Raw genomic sequence first — 13,022 nt, forward strand, 5'->3', positions numbered from 1 at the left:
TGACGTCATCACGCCGCTAAATTCAACATTTGTTCCCTTCAAAAACTCAAATATTCATACGACTCTCATATTACTTTTCCTGAATTAATCTATCAAGCTTATGTCTTTATAACGTTCAAATATACTCTTAAAACTTCACACTTCGGCTCATAAAGTACAACTACCTTGCCGAATCGAGTGCGCACCGCAACTCAAGTTCATTTCACATCCATTTACTGTACATTACACAGACACGCATACTGCGAGCGTTTATTACACGCCGCACGTGTTTATTACAGTTCAAGAATCTCTACACTATCTTAAACGTACTTTTTCTTAATACTCTGTGGAAATTATCTTTATATCTTATTACTTATATAATATATAGTATTTTAATCATCAAACTTACTTCTTGGGCGGCATTTCCTGGCCAACTTGATACAAATTAAGAGACTTTCGTCCCTCGAACGTCAGTGCTTGACAAAATCAAAAATGGCATCTAAAATTTACACATTCATGAGCAGAATCGGCAAAAGATAAACAAAAACTTCATGGTAGCACGAAAGTGACAAAATCGAACTTGAAAAATACAAGGAGCAAAAATCGACAAATTACAAAATATAGTTTCAAGGTTTGCTCTGCAAACCAGTTACCACAACTGGTTTTTATCTTTAAAGCCTATATTAGCTAATGTTAGAGATTTGGCAATAAGTTGTGAAAAGGGTAAATTGGCAATTCGTCTACTGCCAACTCATCCACTCACCACATGATCTAATAGTCTAATGCCATTCCATCCATCATTTGTCTAATAACCATTTGGTCCAATTGTTACTTCGTCTAATCACCTTTTCGTCTAATAACCAATTGGTGTAATATCCATTATATTTATTTTGCTCAATTTAACACTTAGTCCAATTAGCCCAAATGGTGAATGGACTAAATGGCTATTGGACCAACTGGTTATTAGACGGAATGGCATTAGACTAAATAAAAGTAGACCATGTGGTGAGTGGATGAACTGATGGTAGACCAAATGATAGAAGACAAGTTGGCAATTGGATGAATGGGCATTAGACGAGTCAGAAATTTACAGTGAAAAGTAGCCCCTGTAATTAATGATTTAATTATTTGGCTGATGGGTCCTGTTCCACAAATACTATTTGTAAAAAAATACAGATATCAGCCAATCAAATTGAAAGATTTTGGTAGCTTTAAACTGTGATTGCAAATTTGATATGAAATTTATTATAAAACAGGGCTCTGGATTTTGAAAGCAGTGCATGCTGATGTACAATACCATTATCTACATGTATTTTATGTCAATCTTCCTGAAACTGAAAGGTATAAGTTTTTTTTTTTCAATTGAAGGATGAATGTGCACTTGAAGTACAGGGCACACTATGTTGAGTGCACACGTGTATTGAAATTGTTTTGCAAATTGTATATCTAAAAATTATTCCATAGCCCTCACCTGTTTTACATGTACATCCACTGTGGATGAACTTTGTCTAACTTTTCCTCTTTTTTTGCATAAGGGCTATTAAGAAGTGTAAAAAAAGGAAAAAGAAAGGGGAAAAAATCCACCACAACCCCCCCCCCTCCCCTCCTGCAGAAAACCAATGCTTAATGGTCTTTCTGTCAAACACTAATTGTAATAAAATCTTCACATTTGATGTTCAGTTGGTCAATGAGTTCCTGTCTGATCAGCATCGCCATGCCGGTCCACCTCAGACGTTCCGTATGGATGCCCTTCTTCAAGAAATGCAGGAGATTGAAGGCTTGCATCACCGCCAAGCCCTAGCCCAAGGTATGAATGGGTGACCTGGTACATGTACAGTAGTTGATCATCCAGGATTTTTCTTGTCTGAATGATCCAGTTTGTTGATAGTTCTAATCAGGGCATAAGGTTCATTTGAACAATGAATTGAAAATGAAGAAAATATGTCCTGTCTGAATGAATCATGTCATAGATATAATCTGAGAATGTGCAGATCAGGGTTATTTTAACTTGAAAATAAGAAAACTTGCCCTGTCTGGATGAGCTAGATCATAGATAGCATCTGAGCATGTGGAAATATTGGTCATTTTAAGAAGAATTAGACTAAGGAAAACTTATCAAGTCTGAATGAGCTAGTTTATGGATATAAAATCTGAGCCTTTGTATATCAGCTTTCTTTGAACAAAGTTTTTGAAAATAGAGACAGTTGTCTCCTGTCTGAATGACATGTTTAATCTGAGCATGTGTAGATATATATTAGTATAGAGAAAATTTAAACAAAACTTGAAAATAAAGAATCTCTCTTACAATGTAACTCGTAAATATAGTCTGAATATTTGCAAAGGAAATGTATCTTGTGTGAATAAGTCACCTCGTAGATTTTGCTGAGCATGTGCAGATATTGTCACAGGTCACAGAGATGATTTACTAGTATTTAGATATTGGGTGTGTATAGAGTATATCCTAGATGTAGATTCTGACTGCGAGCATTTGAGAATAAATCTAGATTAAATGCTGTAATGTCAAGAAATTAAAATATTAGATATTACATTTCTTTATTGCAAGGAAGGGAACAACAAGTATGAAAAGGAATAAGAATATGAAAACAACACATTGAATAAAGAATACAGGTGCAATTATCATTTATGCCTATGTTTCTGTATGGTGAATACTTCACTCAAAAACTTTAAATAATAAAACAAAACAGAAAAAAAACTCAATTTATTTTGTCAGGTCAAGAAAATACAAAATTCAGTCTCATTTTTATCTCAGCCCCAGGGGTAGCAGACCTTGCCTCCAGGGCAGATTGGGCTGCAGAATTTCTTGAGGCGGAACAGAAGAGGGCAGAGGAAATTGTTGATGACACTGATCTCAACTGGACAAAAGATTTCTTGGACTCGCAAAGAGAATCAGGTGAGGCAGAGCTGCCAACCAGTGTCTTTTTGGTGTATTTCGTTCTTTTTTGCAACCAAAATTCAACAGCACAAAATAAGACAGTACAAAATCATACAAATTACAAAACAAATTGTAATTTATTGAGAAAAATCGTCTCAATATGTCTCTATTTCCTAAAACTTACAGAAATATGGTTATTGGATCAATGTAATTTCAGGTAACTTGTTGTTTTTTCAATCATTTTGTTAAAAACCAGGGTGAGATATACACATGTTTCAATGTTTTTTTTTTCATCAGCAAGAGCAATGCACATTTTAGCTCGCATGCATTTTGAGCGCCGCGATGAGCGTGCGCGCCATGCCTTTTATTATGAAATACATTTTGAGGGGGGGGGAACATACAGTTTTTTTATCACAAAATGCAATCTTTTATTCTCAGAGGTTGGCAGGTCTGGAGCCCATAACACAAAACTTAGCAATGAATGTAAAACATTTTTCTACGATTGATTCCATTGTCTACAATGTACAATTAGTCGTAAAAATCAAGGGTACGATCAATTGCTAGCCTTTGCATAATGGGACCCAGGTGAGGTCCTCATGTTTAAGTTTGCTGTTTGGGACCCTGGGATTATATATTTATTCTTCATGTCTACTTCTCACATAGTCAAATTACTATATCGGCTATTACCCATTGGCCAGTATTCTGAAGTTGGCTTTAAACTCAGGTTTAAAGTTGTGATTTAAGTATGGAAAGCCAATTGTTACATAAATCACTAACAGTAGAGATATGATATTTCAGCTCATTTGGCTTTCAAATCATTCATAATTGTCCAGGAAGTATACCGGTAAATAGATGATTGTCTTCACCATCGATGAATCAGGAAAGAGCACAGTAAACATAAGAAACATACAACTTAAACATTTTGACACTTTTGGCTTCCCATAATTTTAGCACAGAGTTAGACCATGGTCTAAGTTAAACCTGACTTCAGAATACGTGCCATTTGGTCAATAATCATATAATACTACTAACTGGCCTTAAGGGGAACATCAACTATATTGCCCGCAATACATGTAGAAACATTTACGCCTGAGTCTTTAGACGAGGGCAATATATATTACGATCCCCGAAAGAAAAGCCAGTCAATATTTTTTATTATTATCCAAAGTAGACATCTGCAGTGCGTATGAAAAAAAAGGGACGGATTTGAAAAGTCTATAATTTTTTTTGTTTCTAATTATGATCTCTATATTTTGGTGTCAACAAAGGTGCTCTGAAGTTTTATCCTTCAAATGCGATTGAAATAATTTAGTTTCATTCATGCTTGAGCGAACACAGAATGTTTTTGTCTGGGGTTAAAAAGTAGGCTTGCGCCAAAATAGCATAAAATGATGATGGTTGGACTGCTTGCTAATCAGCAGACTTCCTCCTAACCTTTTCATTATCTTTGCCATAATTTTCGAATTATGCTGTCAAAATTCTTTTCCAAATGTACTTATTTGCTTGAATTGTCCTGTTGTTCCTCTTTAACATGTTCTCTCTTTAGCTTTGAATATTCCTTCTTCAGGCAAGAACATGTTTTTTAACCGAAGTATGGGAGAGCATGTGTTTTTCTTCAAATCCTTTGATTGTGTGCTACAAAGGTTATGGTTCCTTTGAACAGTGGCCTGCTGATGGGTGGGGGCTTGGGGTGCTCCCCCCCCCCCAAAAAAAAAAACATGACCAAGAAAAATTTGAAAAGGAAAATAACAGAAAACAGAGAAAGCGAATTATGATATCATTTTCTGAATATTATGTCAAAATCACAAAATTTTATATTTTAATAAAACTAGCGGAAATTTTTGCTTGATGGCTTCACAACTTTTTATTTTATGCATTTTACCCGATCTGCCATATCTTGCTCCTTCAAAATTGACTCAATACACCATTGCCGTTGAAAGACATGAATCCTTTCCTGTTTGTCCTGTCAACCACATACACTTGGTGAAGGATTCCATTACCCCCTTGAAAGTAGGATTCATGTCTTTTATAGGTACCATAACATAATTTGTTTCACATAATAAAAGGATTTGAATAATTACAAATTCTCCCAATTAATAATCCAAATCTTCTTACGTGGGTTGACAAAAAGTCTTCTTTTCTTACTTATGACGGAAAATTCAAAGGTAAAAGAAGTTTGAATGACAAACAAAATAATTCAGGTAAATGAATATATTTGTAAACAAAATTTGACAGCATAATTTGAAAATTATGGCAAAGACAATGAAAAGATTAAGAGGAAGTCTGCTGAATAACCAAAAGTCTAATCATCAAATTTCTACTTTTTGCCATTTTGGTGCAAGCCCCTTTTTGAATCCCCAACAAAAAACGTCCCGTTTGCTCAAGCATGAAGAAAATGAATATTTCAAACATAACATCTCAGAGCATCTATTAACATCAAAATGTAGATATGATTTGAAACAAATTATTGTAGACTTTTCAAAACTGTCCCGTTTTTTGTCTCACCTGCATAGCAGAGTGAGACTATAGGCGCCGCTTTTCCGACAGCGCCGGCGTCAACACCAAATCTTAACCTAAGGTTAAGTTTTTGAAATGATAGCATTATTTAGAAAGTATATGGACCTAGTTCATGAAACTTGGTGGTAAGGTTAATCAAGTATTGCTGAACATTCTGCCTGACTTTCATGTCACATGACCAAGGTCAAAAGTCATTTAGGGTCAATGAACTTAGACCATGTTGGGGGAATCAACATCAAAATCTTAACCTAAGGTTAAGTTTTTGAAATGTCATCATAACTTAGAAAATATATGGACCTAGTTCATGAAACTTGGACACAAGGTTAATCAAGTATCACTGAACATCCTGTATGAGTTTCACATCACATGACCAAGGTCAAAGGTCATTTAGGGTCAATGAACTTAGGCCGAATTGGGGGTATCTGTTGAATTACCATCAAAACTTTAAAAGTTTATGGATCTGATTCATGAAACTTGGACATAATAGTAATCAAGTATTACTGAACATCCTGTGCAAGTTTCAGGTCACATGATCAAGGTCAAAAGTCATTTAGGGTCAATGAACTTTGGCCAAATTTGGGTATTTGTTGAATTACCATCATAACTTTGATAGTATGTTGGTCTAGTTCATAAATCTTCTTCTCTATAAGTACAGGCCACCGTCTGGCGTATACTGTGAATCTTGGACATAAGAGTAATCAAGTATCACTGAACATCCTGTTTATGTTTCAGGTCACATGATCAAGGTCAATTTTGGTCATGTTGGGGGTATTTGTTGAATTACCATCATATCTCTGTAAGTGTATTGGTCTAGTTCATAATACGTGAAAATAAGAGTAACCAAGTATCACTGAAAATCTTGTGCGAGTTATAGTAGTTTTCAAAGTCAGCACTGCTGCTATATTGAATCGCGTGATGCAGTTAAGACCACCAGAGGCATTCCACTTGTTTTTTATACGCACTGTAGAGCAAAAATCATGAAAGTGTAGATGGTTTACCCTTTAAGAATGGGAATCTATTTTGTCATGTTGAGCAGACTGGGTCTCTGAGCTTAACAATTGTGATGTAATTGAAATGTATCCAGCGTTGTCTCATCTTGATTAACGTTATGACCTATTTTGTTAGTGCGTGGTATAATAGGACGTGTAGGATACCGGGATGTTACATGTAGCTCTGCCTTTAAATTGTCCGCTACGTTTGTATTTTCTCTGTGTTTTCCCTGGTCTCACATTCAGGCATCTCAGAATGTGTAGAAAGAGATACGCATACAAAATGTCAATCAGGATGAGACAATGCTGGATACTAGTACTGTGACATACATTGAGCTGCCTCTGTAGATAATGAGTAATAGACCATACAGGATGTACTCCTTTCACTCTTTTGCCCCCTGTCTTTGGAACAAACTCCCTCCATCTCTTCGAAACCTCTCTTGTCTTGACCTCTTCAAAAACATCTCAAAACACACTTATATAACCATAAACCTTAACTTGTCCATGCAATCAACAGCGCTTTGTATCCTCTGGAAAAAGCGCTATATAAATCCAATTATTATTATTATTATTACATGCTAGGGGACAAACTTGGTACAAGCATTTTTCTCTCATAGAAAGCACTGTATGATGATTCATACTGTGGATGATGTTGGCGAGTTAGACTTTTAAAAAAAAAGGGTTAAAAAGTTTAAATTCCAGCCATGGCTTAATTTCCTTCGGCAAAAATTTATCCACATTGTGATGCACTCCACCCAGGTTAGGTGAATGGGTAACCCAGCTTAAATGACTTCCTTGAATTTTTAGCTCTGGGAAACGGAAGCTCAAGTTAAAGCTGTGGTTATTGATAAAACTGCAGGTTAGAAAAGATTATTTGTAGCACTTTGAAAAGCTTATTATAATCTATATTAAGAAGGAAGAAAATAATTGGCAAACATACTATGAATATCTCAGAATACTGACAATCCAGAAATATTTAGCAAGAATTCACAGAATAAGGAAATATATTTTTGTGGTTTCTTGTTTGTGAGCTGAATCAAGTAAGGCTTCCATTAATGAATAGGGCTGTTCTTGTATGTATTCTTTTCGTCAACCTCAATGCAATAATTAAGAAACAGTTAAACTCACATCCGCTCTCACAGTTCCCGCCTGTGCCCACTGCCTCTCGCTGCCATGCTTAATTATCCATGGGATCATAGATTTAATCCTCCAGCTCGCTGCTGCGCTGCCAATGCTACCCCCTCTACTGCGAATTGGCGCTAGTCTGAAGAAGCCTGCAGAATGAGTAGGCAAAAGCTCACAAGGTAAAAACAAAATTGATTATGGAAAGATAAAAAAATTGTTCTATTGAGTTCTACCAATAAGATGAATCTCTTAATGGATAACATGTAGTTATTGCTGTTATCGCCTAAATGATAATTACATGTATGCCAAGTTAGGTCACTCAATATTTTACTATTAAACTGTACTCGTATTCTAACCGCCTTTATTGCTTAAAAAATCATAATCAAATGAAGTTGAGGTCAGTGGTAACTTATTATTATTAATTGTTATCATCTATAATCACATTCAACTTTATTATTCACAGCCAATTTTTCTTGGGAGAATTTTGTTATGCAAATCATCTAAAATATCTGGTATAAATACTACACAAAATGTTCCCTTTCCAGTCCCAATGTGCACATTATATTTCTAAAAGTAAACAGGGTACAAAAACATATAGGCCTACATGTACATTTCTTTTTGTACAAAATAATTGAATTTATCTCAAAGAATGTATCATAAAATAGATTGTGCATTAAAACAATTATTTGTGTTGCTAAGTATTTTAACTGGTATCAAAGAAAGTTTCTAAAATGCTCTTTCATCTGATTTCACACAGGCTCCAGTATGCTTTGGTGTGATGTCATAAAATCTTAGTTTAGCAAAATTTTATTCAATGAAAAATAACTTTCAACCTTTTTGTTTTCACTTTACGTACCCAAGATTGATATATGAGTTCACATAAATGTAACCAGCCATTTTTAAAATGTATATCTTGCCAAGGGAAGATTTTCTTGAAATAGCCAAAATAAAGTTGGTCTTCAAAAAAGTAAAAATCCAAAAATTTGAAAGAGTAATTCCTCTTCATTCTGTTGAATTTTAAAGTTATAAAATTAGATAAAAGACAAGATTTAAGAGGGTAAATTGCCAATTCGTCTACTGCCAACTCCTCCACTCACCACATGGTCTACCTTCATTTAGTATAATGCCATTCCATCCAACATTTCGTCTAACAACCGTTTGGTCCAATTACATGTATTAATTGGTCCAATCATCACTTCATAAATCAAAGGTTTGTCTCTGACCATTTCATCTCATAAACAGTTGGTTTAATATCCACTTTATTTTCATTCATTTTGCCCAGTTAATACATACTCCAATTAGACCAAATGGTAATAACTAAATGGACTGGCCCAACTGGTTATAAGACAAAATAGTGAGTGGACAAAATGGCAATGAGATCATGAAGATAGTGGACGAACTGATGTTAGACCAAATGATAGTAGACGAGTTGGTCTGGTGATGGTGATTGGTAATTTTTTTTACCTGATTGCTAAGAAAGCATGAATGCTTGTAAGCAAGCAACCAGAAGACCGACGGCTTAAGGTCCCCTCCGAAGGACCTGGTACTGAGGATTAATGCCTTACCAAAGGACACTAGCGCATCTTTGCTACGATTCTTCATGTTCTGCTTCACTGATATTGCACTGAGACAGCACAGTGTTCACATGTCAATGCTTGAGTGAACCCTGGGGACCGTTTCATCAACATTTTTGTCTGACAAGTTGTCAGATCTGACATCTTTCCTTGATTGTGATTGGCTGAGAGGCACTGTTACTATAGTAACTGTCGGATAAAATGGGACTTGTCGGATAAAACGTCCGACAAGTCCTTTCATGAAACGCTCCCCTGAACTTCAAACCTTGTTTTCTAATTCTTTGAAGCTGTCATTGAATTTCTGAACTCTACAATGATCTACTGCCTGACTTGGTTATTGGTGATCAATTTAGAAAGTGTAAAGCTTAGGATGTGCTTTTCAAGCTGAATAAAAGTCTAAACTCAAGTTGCTCAACTTGTTGGACTTACATGTAGGATGGCACATCACAAATGTACTGGTGTGTCCCGAGTTCCATGCATGTACATGTATTTTTGTTTGAACAAAAATAAAATTTGTATTGGACTTGTTATACCAGTAAGTTTATTAATATAGTCAATACAAGTTTCTAGTCTTAATTTATACAAATAACTGCTCATTTTGTTTTTATTATAGTGGGACCAGATATTATACCCACAACTGATACAAAATGGGCAGAAGAATATCTGGAGCAGACAGAGGATAAACTATGGTAAAGATTAATATTTCTTTGTTTTTTCTTTCTTAAGCATATCATACAAGTTCTCAGCTTTATTGTTATATCCTTTCTATCAAGATCATGCCTTCTGATTTTTTTTTCATTATGCAAGGTATTTTTTTTGGTTTTTCTTCTTCTTCATCGCTGTTGCGGCTGTTGTCATCTTATTTGTCATTTTATACTTTGTCTCCTTCATCGTCTCCCTCTTCTTCCCCTCTTCTATTTTTCCTCCTCCTCCGCCTTTCGTTATCCTCTTTCTTTTCTCTACCATCTCTTCCTGTTGTCACCCCTCGTCTTCCTCAAAGATTTGCCTTTCTTGTTTGTCTCCTTTCTCTCTCTCCTTCCTCTGTTCCCCCTCCTCCCTTTCTTCTCTTCCTCCTATGCCTTACCCTCCCCATTCCTCTTCTTTCTTCTCCTCTTTCTCTCTTCTAATTTTCTCCTTCCTTCCATCTCTGCCTCCACATCTCTTAATTTTTCTCTCTCTCTCCCTCATGCCCACCTTCTTCTCCCTCCCCTTCCCTTTGTATTGTTCCTCCTTTCTTTCTTGTCCTCTCACTCTTTCACTCCACTTCTCTTTTTTTGTCTTTCTGATTCTTTGCCACCTTCATGGTTTTCTCTGGCGTCTTCTTTCTTTGTTGTGTTGTACTCTTCACATGTGCTTGCTCTATCTCTTATATTTTGTCGTCGTCTCTTATTTTTTATTCCTTCCCCTTTTTCTCATGTTTTGGGGATTATCAGTGTTATGGTTGACATTTTCCCCATATTTAATGGAACATTGAAGGAAGAATACTTCTTCAAAACATGGAGAAATAATTGAACAGTGTTGATGAAAGACAAGTGTCATTATACATGGATAGTTCAAGTAGATCAAGAGTTTAACCTTCTTATGAATGGGGGTGGCAATATCTACAGAGACAAATCTAAGAATGTTATACACCTTTCATAAACCAAATTATGCTAACCAATTATGCAGCTAATCGTGCTTGGTAGTAAAATCGGAGGAGGACCAGAGTTATCCGCATTATTTTGATGCTGCAATTTTCCGCATAATAGCAGCATCGGGACCAGATTTTGACTTTATGAACGCATTTCGAAAGTAATGCGGATAATTGCCATGGAGCAGTCACAAGGTCACCCTTTCCAACACAACCGCATCGGAGGGGGTGTGTGTGGTTGCCATGACGATATCTTCCTTTTTCAGGACAGGCGCTCGTAAAAAAGAGTGTGGATTATTTTTTGAGTTCATGAACGCAATTTTTATTGAATTATCCGCATTACCCTTAGGTGGCTAATTGGAGGATAGGTTTATGAAAGGGGTATTATAGGCCCAGGGATGTGAAAGTCTATGTGCCATTCAAACTGCTGATACCATGCACTCCCATTGAAACCATACACAGCCATTGAAGCCATACATTTGAGGCCGGAAGTTTACATACACCCAGGAAATTCAAAGAAAAGCTGACATTTGTCAAACGTCATAGAATTTACTGTATCTTATAAAATATTTGTGCTATCATGACAAATTTGATATCAAATTAATGAGTATGTCATGCCCCTTCATCACATTGCTTTGTCACCAGGAGCTGAAAAATATTTAGGTGAAATTTTTTCCCCAAAAATCTTCATATTTTAGACGAATTAAAAATAAAAGCTTGACAAAAACATTTCATATTTGTGCTAGTTACTTCTCAAAACAAACATTTCAGATTACACATTTTTGTTCAGTGGTGACATATCATGATAGAAAATGTAATATAAATCATAGATTTGACATCTATATATTTTTATGAAACAATGTTTGAAAATATAAAAACTAACAATAGAATACAATGGCATTAATATTACTTTTTTTCTTCAAAGAAAATTTCACCTGAAATATTTTTTGATCTCAACGGTATTCCAATCATGTGGAAGAACTCAATATGCTCTTTCATTTGATACCAAAATTCTTCATGGTAGTATTCATATTATTGAAGATACAGAAAATTTAATGATGTTTGGCAAGTGAACAAACTTCACTGAATTCCATGGGTGTATGTAAACTTTCGGCCTCAACTACATCCCCGAGACCTGAATTTCTTAACTGATCATCGGGTGTCAGTATGTCAGTTTGAATATTGAAAACCATGGTGAGAGTAGCAATTGTAGCATGGCTGAAAATTTCCCTGTCGCATGATACCAATCATACACATTTGTCTGGATATTGATTATTCTTCCAGGCGTATTGTTCTGAAAGTCTACTATGATACCATAATCTATTCACGGTTAACAAGGCATGACAAACAGTATCTACATGTACATGGAAATGTTGAGGGTTCATATCATTTGGTACTATACTCTTGAGAAAGAAAATTGTCACATAAAACCATTTGGTCCTATTTTCTTGAAGCAGTTACTGTAGTATTTAATAAAAAATTTTAATATTCATATTTCTGGAAAGTAATCTCAGTAATTTTTCCCTACATTTCTTTGCTGTCAAGGATGGCAGGAATGCAATCTACATTGTACAGTATGTACTATACATGAAGGCTTTATATTTGACCTAAGCACTAGCACAGGCTGTATGCATAAAAAAGGACACATTGATAATGTGATTTTCTGTTTCAAAAATTAGTCTTTTCCGTTTCTGAAAATCTGGAATTCTGTTTCAACTTGATATGAAAATAAGTATTCTATTTTGTCACTGAAAATGTAAAAACAGCAAAAACCTGAATTCCATTTTGCAAAGGTGAATTCCATGAATTTTTACATGAAAAGTATAAGAACCAAACAGAATTTCCATTTTATTTACAGGTAAAACAGAAAATCACTGTCCGGACACTACTAACTGATATTATAGTAGGTAGGGTTACATGATCCTCAACGGTATCATTAAATTACATTTGGGCATGCTTTAGCGACCACCTGCCTTTTATTCAGACCACACTCAATGTTTCCTTAACCCTAAAAGGACTGGGCTATTTGAGCTGTACATCTCAAAGAGCCCAGTCCTGTTAGGATTAAGCTATTATGATATTGATTTTATTCAACAGGACTGATGAATTCAATAGCCAGACTGAAGATGCTAGGTGGTAAGCTATTTCCTCTCTCTTTTTGGTTTTGAATTATTTCCATGCTTTTGAGAAACTTTGGTAACCCCCCCCCCCCCATGTACTGTATGTATGCATAGTATTATCATTAATATTAAGCAAAAGGATGGGGGGGGGTGGCCAACACCTGCAAGAAAAACAACATTGGTCGTGAAAAAATA

General features: G+C 35.5%; 1 protein-coding gene across 2 annotated transcripts in view; it reads left to right on the forward strand.

The window, feature by feature from the left end:
• LOC121427802 (peroxisomal targeting signal 1 receptor-like) overlaps positions 1 to 13,022 on the forward strand; it is a 48,832-nt gene that overhangs the window by 20,810 nt on the left and 15,000 nt on the right. For both annotated transcript variants that reach the window (XM_041624366.1, XM_041624367.1), the window contains exons 3-6: positions 1,660 to 1,786; positions 2,750 to 2,890; positions 9,691 to 9,766; positions 12,805 to 12,843. In XM_041624366.1, coding sequence (XP_041480300.1) covers positions 1,660 to 1,786; positions 2,750 to 2,890; positions 9,691 to 9,766; positions 12,805 to 12,843 — 383 coding nt within the window. The remainder of the gene's footprint in view (positions 1 to 1,659; positions 1,787 to 2,749; positions 2,891 to 9,690; positions 9,767 to 12,804; positions 12,844 to 13,022) is intronic.

This window comes from Lytechinus variegatus, chromosome 14, assembly GCF_018143015.1.
Source record: "Lytechinus variegatus isolate NC3 chromosome 14, Lvar_3.0, whole genome shotgun sequence".
NCBI classification, from domain to species: Eukaryota; Metazoa; Echinodermata; class Echinoidea; order Temnopleuroida; family Toxopneustidae; genus Lytechinus; species Lytechinus variegatus.